Below are 24,641 nucleotides of genomic sequence, written 5' to 3' on the forward strand. Positions count from 1 at the left end.
TGTGAACTTTCATTCTAACATTAGTAAAATGGGGATAATATACATCTATTTTATGGATTTTGAAAGATAAATATGAAACAGCAGCTGGGAGGAAAAAACTGCCTACTATGGTTAGTGCCCATTCAATGCTAATTTCTTTCCCTCTTTTGCAATATAGTTTGTTTTTAACCAAATTATTTCCCTATGCTTTTTACCATTAGCTTGCCATGTTGAGAGTTATAAAACTCATGGTGTTAATTTTCATCACTTATAGAAGACACAGAATTTGCCTTAATTAAGCTGGTTTTTCAGTACATAATGATATTTTATTTTTAAAAAATCACAAAAAGTTTAGAATATACATGCTGAAACATAATTCTTTTTACTAACATTAAAATTACATTTGAAAAAATGATTGCTATCCTTGGCAAAGAAAATACAGTATATAGGGAAAAACCTTAAATTGTCTGTAAATGTCACACTCAAATGGATGGCATTTGGCATTTTTATTCCTAGTACTTTTTTAAGGTAGTTATCAAGTGTGTGTAAATCTGACATCCAGGGTACCAGATCTAGATATTGTTCAAACTCCACATTATTGGCGATGCACATAGCCTAACTATCCTTTTTTTCACTCGCAACTGCAACTTATTGAGTACCTACTATGCACCAGGCCCAGTTTAAGCATGTATTACACATGTGTTAATACATGTACATGTAACTCATTTAAGCTTCATATCAAATCTATAAGATAAAATTATTTTCCTATATCATAGATGAAGACAATGAAGCACACAGAGTAGTTAAGCATCTTGCCCAGGATCACACAGCTGGTAAGTAGTAAAGCCAGTAGTCACACCCAGACAATCTGACTCGAGTCTGTATCCTTCTTCACTGTTCTACACCGTAGTGGCCACTGCTGGAAAAGTATAGATTAATTTATATTTTTCTGCCTACAGAAAATATCTATATCAAGAGTTTTTTTGTTGTTTAACATAAAATGTTACTTTTTCTACTTCTAAAGTTGAGGTTTGTCAAAAAATTTATTCTGAGAACCTGCTGTAACTGTGAAAACAATTTAAATGAAATATTCCTATGATCTTGTTCTTTTGATCACATAGATTTTCAATATGCTAATGAAATAACAATGCCTATGGGCAACGAGGGATTTAGACAAACTAAGCATGCTTTTACACTGAGCTCACATTTCCTTATAGGATTCAAGCAATCACAGTTTTTGTAAACAAAAAGAATACAATACAAAATGTAATCAGTTCAAAGAGTAGAATAATTATCCTAGTCTCACAAATATGTTTCCAAAACCATTAGTCCCACAAAATCTCCAGCTGGCTTGCCAATTTTCCATTTGTTCTATTTTCATTCACCAATACAATTCCTTCCAGCTATGCCACCTTCTTCCAGCGTTTCGGATAACTTAGCTATGAGAAAATGGGAGAAACTTCACTCAGGTCTTATTGAAAATCCCGTAAGCTCATCTGTCCTGTGAAAACCTCTGAGTGTTCAATATTTAGAAAAGATGGCTGCCAATTACGTCCAAGTTCTGGAAAAATGTGATCATCTAAAAGAAGCTGATATCTTCAACCTTATTGAGGGAAAACATGAATGGATTTTATTAAAATTAAAATTGAAATGTGAAATATCCTGATTGCCACTTGATTCCATTACAATTTTTTTCACTTTTTCCAATTTTAGGGCGTATTTTGAGTTATTATCTTCAGATTTGATCATAGTATACCTTAGCTATCCAAATAGTATTGTTAGTTACATGTTTACTTCAGTTGGGCCCTTATTAATACTTGGAAATCCACTTGTTAATCTCTTGCCATTTTCTCAGGTGACCTCCCAAGACAAATATTCTAAACCTTACCCATACAAGATGCCAACATTTCCCCACCCTCACCTTCTGGTCATACATCTCACTTTATTAGGAGAATTTCAGTTATGATACATGAGAGCTCACATCTTGCCTTCTTTCTATCCTAAATAACACCTACTTTATGAAATCATAAAAAATACTCAAGCTAAAAGAAAGGAGAAAAAGAAAAATATAAAACAGAGCAGATAGGACAAGTAGAAAACAGATATAAATGAAGTGGAAGAGAACTATAATAGATCCTACAGACACTGAAAGATTAACAATATCATCACACCTTGATGTAAAAAACTTGGATAATTGAGCTGAGAAACAAGAAAAGTCCTTGAAAAACACAAACCAGCACAAGTTATTCAGGAAAACAGATACTCTGAATAGCCCTATAATCTACCCATGAGTAAAAACCTTCCTACAAAGAAAATTCTAAGCTAAGGTGCTTTCACTTGGAATTTTACCAAATATTTAAAGAAGAGGTAATATCAATTCTTCACAAACTCTTCCAGAAGATAAAAGATCAGGGAGCACTTCCCAACTCATTTTTTGATGCCAGCATTACCCTGATACCAAAATCAAAAACATTACCAAAAAAACTTACAGATCAATACCTTTTATGTGCCTAGATGCAACTTTTCTTAAAAATAGCAAATAGAGGGCCGGCCCTGTGGCTTGGTGGTTAAGTGCGCGCGCTGTGATGCTGGTGGCCCGGGTTCGGATCCCGGGTGCGCATCGAGGCACCACTTCTCCGTTCATCCTGAGGCCGAGTCCCACATACAACAACTAGAAGGATGTGCAGCTACGACAAACAACTATCCACTGGGGCTTTGGGAAAAATAAAAATAAATAAAAAAAAATCTTTAAAAAAAAAAAAAAATAGCAAATAGAACCCAGTGATTACAAAAAAGATAATATATCGTGACCATGCAGAGTCGGTTCAACATTAGAAAATCTATCCATGAAATTTATCACATCAAAAATCTGAAAAAGAAAAATAATTTTATCATCTCAATAAATGCAGAAAAACCATTTGAAACATTCATTCATTCACAGCAAAATCTCTCAGCAAACTAGCAATAGAAGGGTATGTCCTCAACCTTAAAAAGGGCATCTGTAAAAAACCTGCAGCTAACATCATACTTAATGATGAAAGACTGAATTCTTTCTCCCTAAGTTTGGGAACAAGTAAGTCCTGGGAAAAAGGCGAGGAGGTCTACACTCCCCCCTTCCAGAAGGCCCCACTGTTGACAGTCCATCTCCGGCAGTTTCTCTGTTATTCCCATTCCCTAACTATGGACATCAAATTTCTGTCCTTGACATTATACTCCTCTGTCCTCATATTTCATCCTTTGGGAATCTCATCTACTCCAAGTGTTTCCAGTCATCACTTTTATTCAGTATCATATATCCAGAAATCCATTGGATAACTTCACCTGGAAGTCTTATTATCATTTCAAATGCAATATATCCAAACTTGTATTCACCCTTTATCTGTAAGACTCCTTTTCCTCATTTTTTCATTACACTCCCATTCTCCCAGCGACCCTAATTCAAAACCACAGTCTTCTTCAACTTCTTCGTCTATTCCTCACACCTCCACAGACAACCTTGCTCTGATCAGGCCCTCCTTTGAAAAAAAATAACACACCTTTTACTTCTACTTCATTACAACTTCTCCTATCTCAGTTCAGACTCTATTGCCTGCAGATTTCTGTCAAGGTTTCCTTAAAAATCACTCTCAACGGGTCATTACATTTCATTTAACAGTATACAGTACAAAGTTCTATAATTTAGATTCGAGTTTCTCTAAAATTTAGCCTAACCTGGTTTTCCCAGGGTGTCTATCATTAATCTCACCACATGATCTCTATTACCTATTTATTGTTCCTCTCAAATACTCGGCCTTTTTTGAGTTTTTTGCTTTTGTTCACATTCTTCCTTTCCATCTCCCCTGCTCCCTTCACCCCACTGAGATCTCCTCTCCACTAACTCCACCCACTGAAACACCTCCTTCTCTTCAACACTCATGCTTCTATCTCTCTAATAAAGTTCTCTTTGATGATTCCAACTGGAAGTGATCATTCCTCTTTGAATCCCATGTAGCATGCAACATACTCTAGACATAGCATTATCTTCTCAACCATGTGGTAATTGCCTACAAATAGAAAGCTAATCTTGTTAATCTAGTTATAAATTTGTACCTTTAATAGTTGTTTACATTGTAAACAGAACAAAAAGAAGGAGACAACAGATTATTTTCCCAATTGCTCTCAATTGTATTTACACATGGTTAAGATCTGGTGTGGAATGTGTTTAACCAGAATGAGTTTGGGTCTGCATGATCTGCCATGCAGACACATCTGGCACTGAAATCTGGGAGCATTGCTATGACCTTTCGCCCCTAAATGGACATAAATCTTATGAAACTGACATCAGCATTTAGAAAAAAGAGTTTATGCATGCAACAGCTCTTTGAAATCTTTTTATGCTAGGAGGGCATTTCCTACCTTTTTTAAAGAAATAAGGGGAAAGAAAACAGATCTGAGAGAGAGAAAGCATGTTTCAGAATGTTTTCTAATGTGAATTTACATCTTCACTGCCTTAACAGAGTGACTTGCATATTGCAGATGCTTATTAACTATACGTAATTTTAAAAGGAGCCTCCTCCTAAGGATTTAGCATTCTTTTGCTAAATCTAAATAAGGCGGTAATTTTGAAAAGAAAAGAAAAGAACCCAAGAACCATCATCTGATATTCACATGTCTGTGGTATAGGAATAGTTTAATTTGGTGGGAGCAAAACATTCCCCAGCAGCACCTTCTGTCTTCCTCCAGCCTGTACTAAGAAAATACACGGACTGTACTCGAACACAGTCTTAATGGTGTCAATATTATACCATTGACCACAGCACACTCTCACTGTCATGGTCTGATGTCACAGCCGTTAAAAAATCTAATTGCATGATGTGTGTATTAACACATTGTATATATTACAAATCTAAAATACCGATGAAAGTAGGCTCCAATAAAGTATCATTAAAAATGGACCTTATGAGGGGAAGAGGGTTGAGGAGGATTCAGAGAATCCTGATTCCGAGAGATATTGTAAGAGTTTAAGAATAAAAATATGTAGATGTTTTAATTATGTAAATATAAAAACTGATAGGCAGAAATCCTCTGTGCTTATTCAGTTTGAATGTTCTGTAAAGTAACAAGTGAAATAATGTCACCCTAGATAAATGGCTTTATGTGGATTTCAATCATATTCTAACTCAGATATCTGCATAAGACCAGCTTCAACATGAATTGTCACTGAGGTATTATTTTTTGTTTTTATTGTGGATTATTACATGAATCACGTATTTAGCTTGTTTATATTTTTCAAAGTTAAAATATTGTCTGTTACCCTTGGCAATCTGAGTTGATGATTAGATTCCAGCAATAAAGTTAATGTGCAGTTGTGTCATAAAAATATTACTCCTGAAACATGTTCTCACAGGATATTTTTCCTTTGGAACACTTCAGGCTTTGAAAAAAATGGTGAAGTCTATCTTTGAGGTTTCCCAATGCTGTGCGACAACAGTTAAGCGGGCTGGCATCAACAGAAGCTGGCATTTGTCATCTAGCATGATAGGGCGGGTACTGACTGCCACTTGCAAACTAAGATAACACACCCAAAAGGCTCGCTTTGATAATACACCAGATTGCTACGACCTCTTCTTAAAAAACATGATTACACAGATGTTAAATTGGTTCTTACTCATTGTCAGCCTTTTTTTTTCTCTCTTGAATAAAATTTCTGCAACAGAAAAGAGCTTTGACTGGTGCTGTGTTAAAGAGGATGAGTGAAAACTCTTACGGGTGTAATAAAAGATTTGAATAAACCCCAGTTCAGCCTGCAGAACTGAACGTAAGCACAGCTGCGGAGGGAGGCTTGAGAAAAATGTTACCATCTGTCCTGATTTTCCTCAACAGGTGCTTGTAGTTTTTCTTCCTTTGCTAAATCTCAAAAGCCTCGTTACTTCAAACATTCCTGTTTGTGATATCAATTTCTATAATAAGTGTTATGGTGGTTTAATAATATTGAGTATGATAATAAATACTTTTCTGTTAAAGAGAATCTTTGATCCTAAAATATCATAAAACTGTATAAACAAACTATATAAACATAATCTTCAGCTTGCAGTATAAGCTGATTTTAATAAGTTATTTCTTCACTAATCTTAGAAATTTGAGCAGAATGTCAAAACAGAAGGGGCTTGCCTTTTAGAGACCACTTCAGATGAAACTGAAACTCTCTTGGTCTAATAAGGAATCTGTTAGATAGCTACCAGAAAGCCAAAATATGAGCTCGGTTAGCTTGTGTTCCAATGAGGGGCCCATATGAGCAATCTGTTCTTTAAATGTCACCTTCTGAAAATACACATCCTGAATTTTCTCCCACAGCCAATCATCTCATTTTAGTTTTCATGTAATTTAATACTTTCCTATAATTATAGAATTATCAGAGATACAGTATAAAATTAAAATTTTGAGTCTTTATCTCTAACAATAAACTTCAGTGGAAAAAATAATTTCAGATCTTACCATTGAAATAGGGTGTTATTTTACCTTCATCTGACCCTATCGTGTTAATTTTCAGATGACTTCTCTTAACTGTCCATGAACAGTTTATGCAAGGAATGAATTTTGAGGAGAAAGCTGGTTCCTTCCTCCCTCCCTCCCTCCCTTCCTTCCTTCTTCCTCTCCTTTCTGCCAACACATATTTTATTGAGTGACTACTATTCCCCAGCCCCTGTTGTAGGGCTGAGGGCACGTGATTGTACAGGATAGTAGACAAAGTCCCTACTATAATGAAACTTATGGTCTAGTGGGGGGGACCAATTATTTTAAAAATTTAAATACTATGACCAAAAATGTTTAGATAATAAGTGCTTATAGAAAAACAAAACAGGGCCAGCCCTGGCGGCCTGGTGGTTAAGTTCAGTGCCCTCTGCTTCGACAGCCTGGGTTCGGTTCCCGGGCACGGACCTACACCACTCATCTGTCAGTGGCCATGCTGTGGTGGCAGCTCACGTACAAAAAGAGGACGATTGGCAATGGATGTTAGCTTAGGGCGAATCTTCCTCAGCAAAACAAAAAAAATAAAATAAAATAACAGAGATTATAGAGAGGGATTGGAAAGCCTTCAGGCTGAGTGATCAGAAAAGTTACCACTGAGGCAACGATACTTACTCTGAGAGATAAACTACAATTAGGAGCCAGCCACGAAAAGTGTAGAGGAAGTAGATTCCAGGAAGAGAGAAGCTATTGGGAACACCCTGAAGTGGGGGACAGATTTATCCAGTTTGATAAAGCAAATAAAAGCCAGTGTGGCTGAACTATCATGCCCAGGATGGGTAAATGAAGTCAAGAGGGATCAGATGAGGCCCAGACATTGTGATGCCTTCTAGGTCAGTGTAGGGAGTTCGAATTTAATACTAAGCTTATATAAAAGTCATTTGAGCTTTAAGCAGCAGGTGACATATTCTGATTGACATGAAAAAAATATATATACGTGTGTGCGTGTGTGTGTATATTATTGTGGCTACCGTGTAGAGAACAAAGAGAAGAAAGAAGAATGAGTGGAAGTCAGAAGACAGGAGTCATGCAGTGGTCCCAGGGGTCGAGCTTGAGTAGTGGTGGTAAAAGTGAAGGGAAGTGGGCAGGTCTTAGATGAGGACTGAAAGCAGGGTCCACAGAACCTAAAGAAGGGTTTTACATGTGGGGTGAAAGAAGGAGAGGAAACAAGGAGGACTGCTAATTTTTGAGAGGAGTTACCAGGAGGTGCCCTTTATTGAGACTGCGCATCTGGGAAAGCAGCAGGTTGGTTTGATGCCTATCTACACATCAGGCAGGAAGGTCGGGAGTCGGAGAATATTTAGACTGTTCTTAGATCAACACAATGCACCAACCAAGTTTCAGAAACTCACCAACTTTACACTCAGCTTGCTTTTGAAGCCCTCCAAATTCTTCTCTTGGGTATATACGAATCACTAAACATTCTTTTTCTTTCTTTTTATCAGATTGCAAAATTAATATGTATCCACTAGACATAATTCAAATATACTGAAATATATAATAGGGAAAGAAATGAAATATTCCTATCACCATTGCAATGGTTCAGTGCACACCTATCCACAGAGACAGGAGAACTTCTTCAAGCAGGTTAAAAAACACTATAGACAGTTTCATAGTTGTTAATGTCTTCCCTTCTACTAATTTCTTGAATAATCTAAAAGGTAAATGTGGAGTAAAGCTATTTTCAGCATCACACTCAAGCTGGAAGACAACCTGAAGGATACCTAATCCTAGCTTCCATCAAAAGATTTCTCTCAAAAATATTTTTTAAGAGATGATGACACAGTATTTAATACCTCCAGTGACAGAGCTCATGAACTTACAACCTCACAAGCAACTCATTCCGTTTTAATTGTCAGAAATATATTTCTTATACTAAGCTAAAATCTTCTGCTCTTTAATGTATATGAATTGGGTCTTTTTTTCTTCCTTCTGGAGCCTAATAATTAGCATTGAATCCATATTTTCTGAGGAAGACTGTCCACTTTTTCAAAGACAACGATCATGTCTTTTCTAATCGTCCTTTCTCCAGGCAAAATATTGTCAGCTGTTTCCTAGTACTCAGGTACCCCGATTTCCAGACATTTCCACTATCTTTGTAATCCTCCTTTAGAATGCTCCAGTTCACCCACACATCCTTTAAAAAATGTTATTCTAGAAGGTACTGTCTGGTGTGATCGGCCCAGCACAGAGTACTATGTCAGTATGACTTCCCTCAATGTAAACAGTCGAGTTTACGGGCTAATACTGCATCTGTGTGTTCAGCAGGCACATCTTTTGAGCTTAAAGTGAAATAATCCTTAGACTTTTTTCATATGAATTCCAATTACCTCCAATTTTACACAACTAATTTTTTAACCAAGTGTTTTAACTTTATTTGCATTCTCAGTGAATTTTTAACTTTTAGTTTCCTTTCATTATTTTAATATATCACTATCTTTTGAGTCCTCATTCTGTAGCCTAATATAGCCAGTCATGTTTTGAGTATGGATGTTTAAATATTTACGATTATAACTAAATCAACTTTATTAGTTCATCTTCTACAAAGAGATCATGAGAAACCTGCTAATTACCTTACTATCATTTAGATGGACCATTTATTTTATATCCCAACTACAGGTCCAGAAAATCAAATGCACAAGAACACGCAGTCTTGTCAGTATAATCTGTGTTTATTGAAACCATGCTGGCCTCCAGGCATTAATGATTGCAACATGTTCCCAAGCCAATTGCTTAATGTTTGTCCTTGAATTTTCTCAAAAATTGCTATCAATCTCCCCCACCTATACATTTAGCAGCCGTCTTTTCCCCAAGTTGAAAAGCTGGGATATTTGTCTCCATGTAATCTTCTGACAATTCTGACATTCCACCAAGTGATTGATTCGCTATAATAATATCTGGTATTTATTGAGAACTTTCAATGTGCCACATACTCTGCTAAGAGTGTTACATGCCTATTTCATTTAATCCTCACAAAACCCCCTGCATTAGATTTCATGATTCCCTTCTTCATAAGGAAACTGTCACTTAGAGAGGAGTTTGCCAAGGGCCACACAACGAACACGACTACGGAGCAGGCAGTGCTGGGATTCATACCAGGGCTGCCTGCTTTTAACTGCTCAGCAGTTCTTCAGCAGGTATTTCCCGAGGACCTGCCAAGCACTTGGAATTGTCCCTGGTACCTCCGGAAGATGTGGCAGCAGTGGCACAGTCATTGACTTGTAAATGTCCCACCCATACCCTAATAAAACAGTAATTACCCATCACTCCTGCTACTTTTCCTCCTTTTCCCCTGGGCAACGATAGCTTTAGGGCATTTCACTGCCTATTAGTAACCTTGGAGAATGGGGGAGGGAAGGGAACATCTATTTACATAACTGGAAAGACGCTTGAGAAATTTTCTAAATACAAAGGGAGTCTATTTTGTTACCGTTAACTCTTAACAAAAGATTTTAGAGCAGAACACTTCCTTTGGCTTAAATACAGGCTGAGAATTATCTGGGACTTTCATTTATTAATGTTCCTTTGATGTTCTGTGACCATATCCAACTTATAAATTTTAGACTCTGTGTGGGCAGATGTTCCTGTTGCTTAGAAATACAGCAGAGAGTACCAACTGACAAAAGGTGTGTAGAAATGATAGAGGGCTACGAGAAGGAGAGAGATTTCTGGTTCTGCATATTTTGAAACACACCACTACCCACAGTTCTTCCATTGCTGCTCTTTTTCAGCACATAAATTTGAGAAAAATACTTAGAATTAACAATATATTCATTAAACTCATCTCAAAAGGCTTTCCATTCTAGGCAAACCACTTTATTTTTCAATTTTACAGGATAATCTTAAATATCCAAGCACATACTAGCTCCTGCTTCAAACATCAAATGGTCACTGTGAATTGCTTTGTATGGAATCCTGCTTTGCATCCCCATGCCCTATACCTGGAATCTTCCAAGCTGTAAGTTGACCACAAAGGAGTCACCTGATTCCTATCAAAGAGCCTGACCACATAAGGTCAGTAGTTCCTGAACTTGTCTGCACATTAGAATCACCTGGAAAAATTTAAAATATATTAATGCCTGTGTCCATCTCTCAAAGGTTGTGATTTAATTGGTATGCAAGAGGTAGAGACACCGGAAATTTTAAAAGACCCCCAAGTGGTTCTAATGTGCAGACAAGTTTGGGAACTTCTGACACAGCAAGTACCTTTCCCAGTTCTCAGTTCTCTGTTAGCTCTGCCTGCTCATTACTGGACTACAGTCTGCCATAACATGAATCCCCCATCTTGGCTCTGTCCAAAGGGATCTGGATGTCCAAAGTAGCAGGAGGCCTAACTTCTACACAGTTTCATCTACCGCGAGTTTCTGTGCGAGTTTCTGTGTACGAGTGGGTTTCAGTGCATGAACTCTGCAGGGGGAAAAAAAGGCAGCAATTTAGTTTTGTCTAAGAAACTGAGATTTAGTTTGAAAATTCCCAGAAAGATGGAAATCTTCCCCAGACACATGTGGTTTTGTTGACCTCGCTTCTCAAAGTTTTTAGCTCTCTAACATTATTGAAGGTGAGTAAGAACACAGAGAAGAAGAGAAAAACATTCACACCTAGTATTAACAACGCAACTTCTATAAAAGCACCAAGTCTCTAGATCAAAGTTTGAAAGACTCTAGTCGAGCTTACTAAACATCTGTGTAACGATGCCACAGAAATAGAAAGGAGAGCTCACGTGGTTCAGACACATTTGAAAAAACATTAATTATATTTCCTCCTGGTAGGCAGTTTCCTATATTCAAGGTCTACACAGTTCTTTGAAGCCCAGGCTAGATAATCTTCTTCATGGTAGATAATATTTGGAATTATAAACACTACGGTTAATCTCAAAAGACAACCTTTACAACTTGTTTTCCTTCGTGTTTTGATTATAAGCATCCTAATCTGAAATAGCCACACAGCTGCCCCATCACCTCACTCTATTTTAATTCTCTGCAGAGCACATCACTCTCTGATATTTTTCTTGCTTATTCATCTATTTTTTACCCCCCCAAAAAATATGAGCTCCATGATATCACTGATTTCATTTCACTCAATGCCATGTCCCCAGCATCTAGAACTGTTCAATAAACTGTCAATAAATATTGGCTGAATGAGTGAACGAACATTCCAACACTCTCTGCCCATAGGTGAGCACTTTACTGAAACAGTCATGTGAGAGTCATAAATGATTCCCACGCTGTGTGACGTCGAGCCTCAAGTTTATACATCTACAAAGTGGGAGAAATAAGATAGTGACCTCAGAGGGCTATGGTGAAAATTACACGAGATAACACACTTTAAGGACTTATCATGATGTATGGCATATATTAAGAACTCAATCAATGAAAAATCGTACCACAGAAATGCATATCTATGATATTTATAGTGGAACAAAAGTAGTAAAAGAAATACTATCATTTTATCAATCTCTTTAAAAATGTATTTTATTATACGTGTTCTTTCACTATTGAGGAAGAAAATTGGAATACATTTTTATGTGAGCTACTGCTTGCTTGTAGGAAAGAAAGTACACTGAACAGGGAGGGAATCAGAGGAAACGAATCATCCAGGCTGCTGATCTGTCTGGCCTCCAACAAGCCATTTACTAGGTACTTAAGGCTCAGTTGCTCACCTGTAAAATTTAGGGGCAGGGGGGTCGGGGGTGGTTGGAAAATTTGAGGGGAATCAATCGAACTCTGAGCTCTTAAGAGCAGCAAATAAATACCCAAAACATCAATATTTAACCTGTAGAAACAAACGTTGTTTAAAGATTTTCTCATAATTTGGGGGCTACATTATATGAATAAGAAAGACCTCAATAACAAATTAAATTTGGTCTATACATTATTGTATAGCACTCAGATATATAATCCCAATTTTACAGTTAACAAAAATTACTCATTTGAAATCATTTTTGCAGAATTCTCTGTTTATCTGCTGTACGCTGGTCTTATGAGCAGCTTTTTTTTCCTTCAGTCTACTCCAGAATTTAACAAATTAAAAAGACACAGATTTGGAAGAAGCTTCCCAGAGAAATATTTTTCTGTTTAAAAGTTCTGTACTAGTTATTTTTTAAAAGTTACAATAAACAGAATTGTGAGGCATCAATATGCACAGTTTTTTAAAAATATGGATCAAACATTTCCAAAAATATGATGATGTATAATGAATTCACCCCTTTTGCCAGCAACTTTATTTTCACAGGCTCTATTACAAATGATGAATCAATAAATCACGGTTCACTTTCTTTGAAGTGGACTCTTGCCTCTCCTTCCAAGAATCCACAAATATGCCATTGGTTGCCTGAAGCCTTGAACTTTGTTGGTCAGCTCAGGTGCATTGTTCCCTTGGCTCTCAGGTCTGCCCCTTTCCTCAGGCTGGCATTATGAAATCATCTGCTTTGCCAGGGAGAACCACACAGCTGAAGAGCATCATCGTGTGTTTGCACATTACACTGCCGCATGTGTCGGAATTACTAATACACAAAGCACGAAGCTTGGAGAGGTCCCTTCGTCATCTGGAAATCAGGCTGGGGAGCAGGGTGGCAGCTAATCCGAAGACTTATAAATATCTCTTAACAAAGCCCCAGCTGAACTGTGTCAGGGTTGCACACTCTCTTCATCTTTCCCTTACAGCTTTCAATTTGCTTTCCAAACATTTCTTTGTTGCCGTTGGCTGGGGTGCACTTAAAAGAAGCACATCGTTAACCACAAAGAATGCTCACTGTTTTCTGTGATTTCAAATGAGTTCCAAGCACTTCCTCAGCAAGCACCCAGCAGCAATTACCCTGCTGCTGAAGACTTCTCATCACAGAAAGCCTTCAGTTTTAGAGACAGCCAACAAGCAAGGCTGTAACAAATGATGACATATGTTTCAGCCCCCATTCACTAGCGATTTATACCCCCAGAGGAAGAGGGACTCAATTTTTGTGCAAATTCTACAGGCACATCCGACAATGCTGCTCTCTTCTCTAACCCACACAAACTGGGCATTCATCAACCGGGATTACTTGTCTCAAATGGGGACTCACAGTTGCTCAGTGGCTCGGGTGGGGGTGGGATTGCTCGGTGTCAAAAAGGGGCAAAGTACAAGGAAAGGACACGAATCCATCAGGGAAGTGGGAGCTGAGTTAATTCATTGAGACAAAATAGTGAGGTTTTCAAAAGCCAATGCAAAAGGAAAGACCGCATCCCATCCCCACCTCTGGCCATTCAGGGAAAGACAGCGTAGAAACTGACCCCAGCCACACCCCAGGGGTAACATTTCCCCAAGTGAAAGCTGCTCCAGAACAATTCATCTAATAGATTACACTGAGACAGGCTTCACTTCGCAACCATGTTGCTCTCTTTTCTTTCATACACCATTTGAGGAACTATCTCCAGACAAGGCCAAGGGTTACAAAATGGGCAGGGTAAATTTCCACCATGTCTCCTCTCTCTGGGTACAGTAAGTCTGTTGCCTTGAGACAAGGAAACCAAAATCTGATCTTTCCCTCCACAAGCCTACAAGCAAATGTCACACTGCCCTCTGGAGGTAGTCTCATTGGGTCTAACCCTGAATTCGTGATGGCATCCAGCTGCCAATATGGGTTGTGGAAGTTCAGAACGCTTTTTCTGATGGTGGGGGGTAGGGAGAGGTGGAGGGAGTATGGAATGGGGGACAGTGGAGAAACTATCAACTGTTCACTAACTTCTTGTGAGTGAGTGTGTGTGTGTGTGTGTGTGTGTGATAGAGAGTGCGAGTGAGGAAAAGGAAAGAAGATGAATAAGTAAAGATTGCCTCCCAGTCTCAGCAGTGTCAAGAGATGTCAAGATGTTTGTAGGCAGGTTCTCAAAAGTGGTGGTAGGAGGGCAACTATGGTTAGTCAGTGAGGATGGCTGTGGTAGAATGGATTTTCCAAAGATGGCCGCCCTAATATATTCCATTCCCATGTCACCTCCTTACAATGTCATGTTGAGGTGAAGTCTATGTTCCCTCTTAAATCCAGTGGGACCGTGACTATGGCAGAAGACACACTATGTGACTCAAAGGCTAAGTTATAAAAAGCTATACAGTTTCCACCTGGGCCTCTCGGGATGTTCACTCTTGGGACCCAGCCACTCTGCTGCAGGGAGGACGAACAGTTACACGGAGGGCCCACGTTCCCACCACAGTAGCAGCTGAGTCCCAGCCAATAGCCAACATCAACTACCAGGCAGACATGCGAGCAAGCAAGCCTTCAGACGATTCCAGTCACCCACCCTGCAGCTGACACCAAGTGGAGCAGAGAAGATCTGTCCCCACTAAGCCCTGCTCAAATTGCAGATTTGTGAGCAAACTAAGTGTTCTCACTGTGTTAAGCCACTGACACTGGACGGAATCTTCTTGGCACAGAATAAACATGACCTGAAAATAAATGGGACCTGCCTCTCTGCCTTTCATAGATTTTTTTAATTTGGGTTGATTCTGTATTAACCTTAGCTTTTTTCTTCTTGGTCCCAGATTCAGCCATCCACGGGATATATCTCAATTGAACTTGCGTGTGTAGGTGGTGCTTTGTACAAGCTTGAACTGCGGCCACTATTTAGTAATCAGAAGATTTTACTTACACACACACAAAGTCTAAATTTCTGTCTTCTCTCAAAACAAAACAAACAGAAGATCTGGCAATACTTGATTTACATTCCCTCATAACAGTAGTTCGCTCACAAAACCTCTGATGTCCTCACCCGCCTCGGTTCTCTGCTGCATTACATCCTGCCTGTTCCACTCAAGCCCTGTCACTCTTAAATTTACGGCCTGACCTCCACAGGCATTTGGGTTGGTGACATCTATTTAGCAACAATTCTCAACCTGGTTGGTTGGGCTTTATTCTTATATAGTTATGTAGGAGTTAACATCCTATTGAAAAGAAGAGTTTAAGATAATCAGAAAAATAAAAGAATAATGAAAGAATAAAAAATATCTAAAGGTCAAGTTTTTAAAAATTAAACAAGAAAAGATGAAATATATGGAAAAAATCCAGAAGGGGAGGTGACTGGGATGTCAATGTAGGTTATTATCATCCAGCTTGATGCCATTTCCCACTATCTGCGGCCCAGTGGCCACTGCACGTACATTGATGCCCCAGAAGCCAATGCTTCTTGTTTCATTGTTTCATGTACAGTTTGTACTCCCTGGGAGTAAAATTACACGAAATCCAAAGTCTACTAATGGAATCACATATGCTAGGATGAAGAACCCTATTTACCTTTTGGTATAGATGCTGACAACAGCCTTATCACACTACTGAAGGAAGAATCTCAAATAAATAGTTTCTAGGGAGAAGATTCAATTTCAAGTGTTGGAAAATGGAATCACCTAGCCTGGATGACCCAGCTGGAACTGACATTTCTTTGTATTTTTAGTCTTCGGTGTCTTTAATTTTATTAAAGAGGTGTTTTTTGGTTTGTTTTTTTTGGGGGGTGAGGAAGATTAGCCCTGAGCTAACATCTGTTGCCAATCCTCCTCTTTTTGCTGAGGAAGATTGGCCCTGGGCTAACATCCGTGCCCATGTTCCTCTACTTGATATGTGGGACGCCTGCCACAGCACGGCTTGATAAGCAGTCCATAGGTCCACATCCAGGATCCGAACACGCAAACCCCGGGCCGCCGAAGCGGAACATGGGATCTTAACCACTACACCACCAGGCCGGCCCCTAAAGAGGTTTTTAATAAATTGTCTTTCCACTTAACTGAGTAGCATAATTTTATTGTATTTTATATGGCCTAAAATGAGTAGGATGTATAAAGAAATGGAATAGTAAAAGGTGTCAGCCAACCAAGAAAATGAATATCTTTATATATGAAAATAAGGATTGTATTTCCTGAGGAATAAAAATGGAGGGGAAATCCTATTTCTTTCTCATTCAATATATTGGGAAAGTGTCCACTTCTAAGGTTTATTTCACAGCTGTATGTATTCACTAATTACTTTAAGAAAAGTTCTATGGTTCAAAATCAATCTAAAGAGCACTTAATTCTTACGCAGTCTTTATGAAGAACCACCAGCAGTGTGAAGACACTCTGTAGTTTAACAGTCTGTGCTTACGGTGAACCCCTTACTGCATGACGAAACAGGATTCCAGTCTTGGCTTTTCATTTCATATCAAATTGGGTGGGCTTTCTAGAAATGCCACTCTTTGGTAAAAACAATATCAAGTTATCTTTGAAAGTATACCCTGCTTTATGATATTACCATAGTATGATTTCCCATGCTCACTTCAACAAAACATACAGATAGCTAAGGGGCCATATTACCCTCCCCACTCTAAAAAAACAAAACGACTTGGCTCAAATACGTATTTAAATAAGGTATTGTCTACTTCATATCACAAAAGAGTTAAGTTATTCAGTTAGGGAGGCCTGTGTTTAGGATCCAACTCTTGGTTTATAAATTTAACGTCTGAGATGCTGCAGCAGGAGAAAATTTATACATCAATGACTTCAGCAGAGTGCAATCCTCATAAAACTTTATTTTATTGGAGTTGTAGAGTACTTATTTTGGGAGGAACCGATTAGTTTATGAAAAAATACACAACAGGGTGGTTTTGAAGTTTTTATTGCTGTTATTTTCTTTGTTTCCAGCCAAAGTTAATAGCTCTGTGGCAGAATTAGCGTTCAGATTTGACAGCGTCTCAGTCAGAACGTTGTGGAAATCAAATTTAGAAGTCAGGAATAAAATTACCAAGAAATGGACTTTGAAATCCATCGGGTACATTGATTTTAATATCATCAAAGCCTTAACACAGTGCCAGAGCAACTAGGACAACTGCATCTACATCAAGAGACTTTTAGCAAAGGGCAGCATTTTGAATGAACTTGGATAAGTAACAAAGAGCGTGTATTTACCAAGATGTTATGTCATCGGGGAAACGTGTCCAAATGCTGGTCAAGATCAAAGAAACAAAGATGTACAAAAAGCCTTATCATACCCTATCATTCTGGTCATCTCACAATTCTTTTTTTTCCTGTTCATAAAGACATCTATGGACAGGCAACATCTCTGGTTCTTTCAAAGCACCTCGGCAGCTGTCAAATTAACTTTGTTGGCTGCTAAAGTAAGGGAAACGTTTGGCGCCTTCCTAGGGGATTTTGCCTGGGGACTAGGTTTTGCAGGTCTCCAAATGCGGCTTCCTAAGCGGCTCTCGGAACAGCAGAGTTCCTAACCGATTCTTGGGGACCCTTCCTTCATTTCTCCCGTGAGGTAGCTGCCACCAGCCCCGCGCCTGGGGGCTCCAAAATCGTTGTGATTTGGGAAATTCTGAGATCCTCGACCCTAGACAGCAAGCCAGCAAAGTGCCACGGCTCTCTGGCCCTCCAAACCTGAGAGCCGTCCTGTTAGGGCTGCAAAGCCGGGGTCCCTCTGCTTTCCCATCCAGGGATGCAGGCGGATGCATGACAGGTGTGTACGTGGGGGTCTATGAATGGGGCGCTGGGGACAGGAAAGTGTTCAAAGACGGAAAACTGCCTGGGGTCGGTCACCCGTGCTCAGCTGCCCGGGGCGACAACTCGGAGTCGGTAGCGGAGGTGGGGAGCGGGGCGCGGGCGCCGTGGGCCCCGTGGTGCAGGAGCCGACGGCGCAGGGGAGCGCGCGGGGCCGGGGCTGCCGGGCGACAGCGTCCAGCCCCGGCCGGAGAGCGCGGGGGCGCCGGGGACCCTGCACCCGCGCCTCCCGTGGTGGGGACGGGCTCGGGGGGGGGCACGCGCTTACCTGCAGGTAGGGCCGGCCGTGGGCCACCCCGCCCACGACGATGTCGGCCGCGGCCATGGCCCCGGTGGGCGAGAAGCCGAAGCCCACGTAGCCGGCGGTGCGCACCTCGAGGCGGAAGGCGAGCCGGCCGCCCCGCGGGCCCCAGCTCAGCCAGTACTCGCCGTCGGGGTCCAGCAGGGTGCGGTGCGCGAAGGGCCGGCCCGCGCCCCCCGCCGCCGCGCCGCCGAGCAGCCCCCACAGCAGGAGCAGCGGCCAGGCGCGCATCCTCGGGCGCTGCCGCCCCGCACCTGGGCTCCCGCCGACTGGCCGCGCCGCGAGGCACGGGGAGCCGCGGCGGGCCTGGGCCCGCCCCTCGGCCCTCCGCCCGCCCTCCGCCCTCCGCCCGCCGGGAGGGGCCGCGCCGCGCGCCCTCCCCGCCCCGGGCGGCCCGCCAGGCCCTGGCCGGGCTCCCGCCCTGGCCGCCGATCCACCTGCCGCCCCGCGCCCCCGACTTGGTCCCCCAGGTCTGGGATCGGTGGAGAGCGCAGCGAGGGGCGTCCTGGAGAGAGAGGGAGGGAGAGGAAGAAGCCGAGAAAAGGGGGAGGGAGGTGCTAGTGCCGGGAGTGCTTGGCACTTGTTGGGGAACTGGGAGGGATCCCTGGGGAAAGAATGAGAAATTGATGAGAGAGGGCAAGTTCAGCCTAGCCGGGGAGGGGAGGAGTTGAGCGATCAAAAGGCGTAATCCCGGGTCCGGTGGAGGGAAAGCGAGAGAAAGTCCCGTCCAGGGTAACATTAACACCTCTCTATCCGTTGCAATTGATTTTCCGGAGGCACTGCACCCAGCGATACCTCTCAACCAGGGAGGGACAAGGGTCACCTCCTCCAGCGCATGTCCCAGGCACGGGGCCCCAGTCTGGGAAGTCTTGTTCCCGACGGCAGGAGTCAGCGCCCCGCCCGGTGCTTGCCCTCCGCCTGATTTTGGTTTGGTTTGGAGGGGACGAATTCTTCCCAACTACTTTGCCATCAGCAGAGTAGGTCAGGGTTGAAGGATCATTTGGGAGTTAGATTTTAATTTGAAATCCTCTTTTCCTGCTATTTCAAGTTCTGGCCATAGTCATGTTTATTAAAAAGCATTTTTGTCTAGACCTTCGACCACATCACTCCTGTCTTGGGCCTGCTAATTCCCCAATGTGGCAACTGTAAATTACCTTCTTGCTTTATTTATTCGTTTATTTATACTCTGCCATGTTTCAAAAAAAGTTCTAAGATGGCTTACAAAAATACAAACAATACAAAGTAGAAAAACAAACAAGATATAAGATGAAAAAATACGGGTAAGAAGAATACTACAAATATGAGCTCTTTACTCTGCATTTAGAGGCCCCACACAAGCGTGCTATACTTCTCTCTCTTCAAGTCATATTTCAGCCTGTTTTTTTCTTGCTCCTGTTTTTAATTCCCATTTCTCTTCCTATAATTTTTCTAAAGTCCCATCATGCATCAAAACTGTGTTCTCCCAAGGATTCGGGCATATTTGACCATGTCCGGAAGGCAGCCTTCAAGTGGATCTGCTTACCAGGAAGTTCAAGCAGTTGTCCCTGAGAAAGGCCTTATCCCAAGGAGAGAGGGGATGGAGGTCTACGGGTTTAGCCAACGACAAGATGCCAGCATCAGAGAAGAGTGAGGCTGAATCCTTGGGACAAGGCAAGAAATAAAAGAGCCTAGCCTTAAAAGGACTGAGGCATTGAGAGTATGAACTACCAGCAAGCAGCCACCGGGCCCCCTGGGCAGCCATCGGGGCAGCAGCAGCAACTGCAGTAGCCTGAGAATTGCAACCTGAGCACTGAGCTTCTACAAGCACCAGAGACTTGGCTTCTGCCGCTGGCTCCAGCCAAGAAGAGGAACAACATGGCGGACATGGAGGCCAAGAGGAGTGAGTCTTGGCATGATGTGAGGCACACTCACCACATTGCACAGGGATTGCAGGGCAGTTAAACTACTCCAGAGTGATCAAGGTAATCTTCTAGTTTCATGACCCTACTTTTACTCCTAGCATAGAGCAGCCTGGAACACATGGCTGCGTCTGTTTCCTGGGGTTCATCATGGAAATCCCAAATTCACATCTAGAATCTGACCCCCGTTGCCCATTGTAGCTTCACCTTCCATCACTCTCATCTCATGCACCCACTGCCCTCTAGACACATGAAAATGACCTCTAGAATCCTCAGAAGAGAGCCCTGCGGTTCCCATCACTGCCTTTTCAGATTGCTCACTCCGCCACGTTTGCCTTTTCTCCCCACTGTTCTTCAAAGTATTTTCTGATCCTCTTTCCCGAACTTCAGCCAGATTGCATTGACCCCTCCAGGGTGGTGCAGTGGAATGTTCTGTCCAGACCTCATGATAGCACCCCTACTCATCAGTCTGTCTAATGCTTGTTTTCTCTCCAGCAACCACTTCTCATTCTAACCCCATTGCCTAGAATATGGACCAGCAGGCAATAGGTGCTTAATAAATACTTGTAGGAACAGTGAAGAGATGCATTTCCAGATCTTCCTGGAAGCATTCTCTTAACAAATTTGGACTGCGGGCAGAAAGCTTGGCCCCCAGATATGATTGAATGTTCTGCTCTGCATTGGAATTGAGACAAAAATAGAAAAGAAGACCACACATGAACACACAAAAGAGAAAGTCTTAAATGGTTTTTATTCTTTCATTAAGTAAGATGAGTCGAGTGTGAAGTTATTGTCTTTTGTTTGTCTGTGACTGGCATTGAATCTAAAACACCATAAGTGCTTAAGAAATATTAAAACTAATATAATCATCTTGAGATTAGGTCAACAAACATGAACATTATTAGCATAATTCATACTCAAGAGACTCATTCTACTTTGGCTTGAATTACCCCAGTAAATGAAGACAAAAGAGAACATTTTATCTAAGTGTGCTTCGTAAGTGCCTGGGGTCTCTAGATCGAAACCAGCTCCCCACTCAACTGCATAGAGGACTCAGTTTCCTAATTTGGACGTTAATTACTGTACAACTGCTTGTCTTAAATCTTCAAGAAAAGCAGGAAGAAAGCATAGGTCTATTAAAAACTCGGAGTATATGGCAGAGAGGAAAATCAAATCAGTGGTAAGGGGTTTCATATTTTTTTTTTAAATATTATTTTTGTAAAAATGATACTTGCTCCTTATTTAAAGAAAAAACATCAGCAAAGGCAGGAAAGTATGAATAAGAAAGCAAACTAAAAAATTCACCTGAAATTCCACCATCCAAAAATAACCCTTGTATGCATTCCAAGAACATCATTCGAGAACGTAGTTCCATTCAAACCTTGGAGCAAGAGCCTGTTGGAGAATTTGCAAAGAAACAGGTGAATTAATGGTGTAAGACTCCACTTGAAATAAACTGAGAGATTCTACACTGCCAGTTACAATCACATTTTTTTTAGGTTTCTTTCCTCCACATGGATCCAAAGAAGAAACAGAACAGACAAAACTGGAGATTCAGTGAGGTCTTATTTAAGTTCAGAACATTCGACCAAATTACTCATTCTTAAAATGAATCATTTTCTCACCACTTCAATCTGGAATTGTAAACGTCATGTTTATTTTGCCTCCTCACCCCTTCTGATGCACTGTGTGACTGCACCCATGCGGAGCTTCCTCACCTCTCAGCCCTCCTGGAGGGTTTATTTATATTTCCACATCCATCAACTGAAAGCAGGGGGGGGGACTTTAAAAAAAAGCCCAAGGGACAGTAACAAGCCAATGCAAAGTCGCTTGGTATGGACTAGGTTATTTCTTACTTAAATGTGGGAGTCTCATAATTGTCCTGTCTCTTTGCACCTAAGGTGTAACAATAATACTAAATATTTGTAAAGTTCCTGTCTTCTAGGGAGCTCAGAGAAAAACCTTTATATAAGTGAGCTCAGCAGCTCTCCAACATTCAAACAGGGAAACTGAAGCATTTGCTCACTTTCGTCTGCTAACTGAGCCTCTTGTGTGGATAGGCTTCGTTAAGAGACGAAAGTTGGTTACTGGTTCAAATTAATACTATGAGTCAGTGGCTGAAAAGCCAAAAATAGAACTTTGGTTTCTTTCTTTCTTTTTTGTAATTTTATTTATTTATTTTTTTTTTGTGAGGAAGATCAGCCCTGAGCTAACATCCGTGCTAATCCTCCTCTTTTTGCTGAGGAAGACCGGCTCTGAGCTAACATCTATTGCCAATCCTCCTCATTTTTTTCCCCCAAAGCCCCAGTAGATAGTTGTATGTCATAGTTGCACATCCTTCTAGTTGCTGTATGTGGGACGCGGCCTCGGCATGGCTGGAGAAGCGGTGCATCGGTGTGCGCGTGGGATCCAAACCCGGGCTGCCAGCAGCGGAGCACGTGCTCTTAACCACTAAGCCACAGGGCCGGCCCACCACCTCATTTCCATAAAAAAATTATAATAATTTTTAAAGCCACCAGGTCATCACTCTGAAACTTTCAACAGGGCTGATATTTTTCATGTGAGCAAGATACTGTGATCCACAGTTAGCACAATGCTATCTCCCTCATTTTAATCATGGATGATACTGATGATGATGCTGGTGTGGAGGAAGAAGGGGAGGCTATAGTGCATTTACCTTTATTATCAGGAAACTGAGATGGGCTTAACCGAGTTCTTTGAAGTTGAGTGCCATTTGGCATTGCAGATCACTCTTGGCTCTTCCGTATGAAAATAACAGCAAGCAAACTGCTTTCTCTCTGCAAAGTCCACACTTTGGTATTATCTATAAACTGTACTCTAAAATAGACCTGTTTCATCTAAAAAAAAAGTCTGTGGAAGAAAACAATTATACCCTTTTTTGTCACTAATGACCATCTGTTAGAATTTCCCTTTACAGGGAACCATGATGTACACCAATAACATGGTAGGGAATAAATTGCTTTATACTAGTACTCAGACTAGATTATTGTAAAGCCATGTTTCGAGAGTTTTTTTGGATATTGATGAAAGCAACAGACCCTTAAATTGTGCTCTTTATCAGAGTGATCTTTAGCATGAGAAAAATAACCATGTCCTCACATTTCGGTAAATTTCACTTTTATGGGGATGAAGCAACTGAAGCCCTGAGTGATTATGGGAGAAGACATGAGGGGTGATAATCTGAGCTGAGTTAGTCCTAGGAATGTCAGCCTTGGAAGGAGCCTTAGGGTCCCTCCAGTCCATACTGTCATCTTGCAGCTGAGGAAAGGAAGTCCTAGAGAGAAGTGAATTGTTCAAGGTTACAATTTTTTAATAGATACAGCAGGAAGGTTGCTTGCCTGACACAGTGGACAACAATGTCTGGCTCTTTCCACGCCCTCCTCCTAACAGTGATTCTTTCAGATGTCTCATGGTCACCACTGGTATTGGTTTTACCAGGTTTTAACCTCCATAAACATGTTGGGAGAAAGAGTAGAGAGGAAGAGGGCCCTGAGTATGCAGTGCGATTCTCCCCAAGCCTAGCACTCCCTACATGTTACCGTTCTGGTCATGCAACAGATTTGGCATTTAAATCCTTCTTCTCTGTGCTTATACTTCTAAGGCCATCAACTTAAAGAAAAGTCCAAGTGGTTAGTCAAAATGAGCAACGAGCATCAAATCAAAATTGAATACATTCCACCTAAGAATGATGAGATGATTCAATACTACTTGATTCCAAAATTCCACATGTGGTTTGGGAAAAATTTAAAGAAATATGTACTATAATGAAAAAACATAAAGACTAGAAATATAAATACAAAACTTTAATTATCCAAAAAACTTAATCAAAGTCATTACAATTATTACTAGGCCTAATAAATAATGAAAAGAGTTTCCATTAAATGAAAAACTGAAAAATGAATAATTAGCAATTATTTTTCCATATGGAAACTGGCAAATATAAGACAGGGTCAGGAAATGAGTATTAAATGAGGCTTTGAGGCTCTCTAATCAATACCTGGATAAAGAAGAAAAATATGTGTGTATTTCCTGTGCTGCAAGATTTTACTTCCTCTCATTTCTAATTCTAAGCTCTAGTCTCAATTCTTCCGAAATTTCCACATTTAAAGATCCAAATTAGAAGTTAAAGAAATTAAAGATTAATTTAAAATTTAAAGATTAATTAACTTAGCCTTACATAAATGCAATTTGGTCTTAAAAGGCATCTTTTCCCTTACTTAGGTAATTAAACAAAAGACTGTAAATTTTAAACCAATGATCAGATTGGCTGTCACTGGCCAGATAATTGCTGTCCGTTTACTTACAGCAGAGTTTGCCCACAGAGTCTATCAGAAGTCCAGGCCATTACAGGTTAGCCTTAGGAGTAAACGCATCAATAATAATGAGAACACAGGAGCAGGACCAGAAGGGTAATTTCTGGGGAGCCCTAGGCTTAGGGAGAATCT

At 40.8% G+C, this 24,641-nt stretch overlaps 1 protein-coding gene across 2 annotated transcripts in view; it reads right to left on the bottom strand.

The window, feature by feature from the left end:
* MOXD1 (monooxygenase DBH like 1) overlaps positions 1 to 18,522 on the bottom strand; it is an 84,131-nt gene extending 65,609 nt beyond the window's left edge. For both annotated transcript variants that reach the window (XM_087444125.1, XM_014781055.2), the window contains exon 1: positions 18,245 to 18,522. In XM_087444125.1, coding sequence (XP_087300251.1) covers positions 18,245 to 18,508 — 264 coding nt within the window. In that variant the 5' untranslated portion in view covers positions 18,509 to 18,522. The remainder of the gene's footprint in view (positions 1 to 18,244) is intronic.
* Positions 18,523 to 24,641: the final 6,119 nt, after the last annotated feature.

The sequence above is a fragment of the Ceratotherium simum genome, chromosome 19, assembly GCF_057802395.1.
Source record: "Ceratotherium simum simum isolate JZ-2026a chromosome 19, ASM5780239v1, whole genome shotgun sequence".
Taxonomy (NCBI): domain Eukaryota; kingdom Metazoa; phylum Chordata; class Mammalia; order Perissodactyla; family Rhinocerotidae; genus Ceratotherium; species Ceratotherium simum.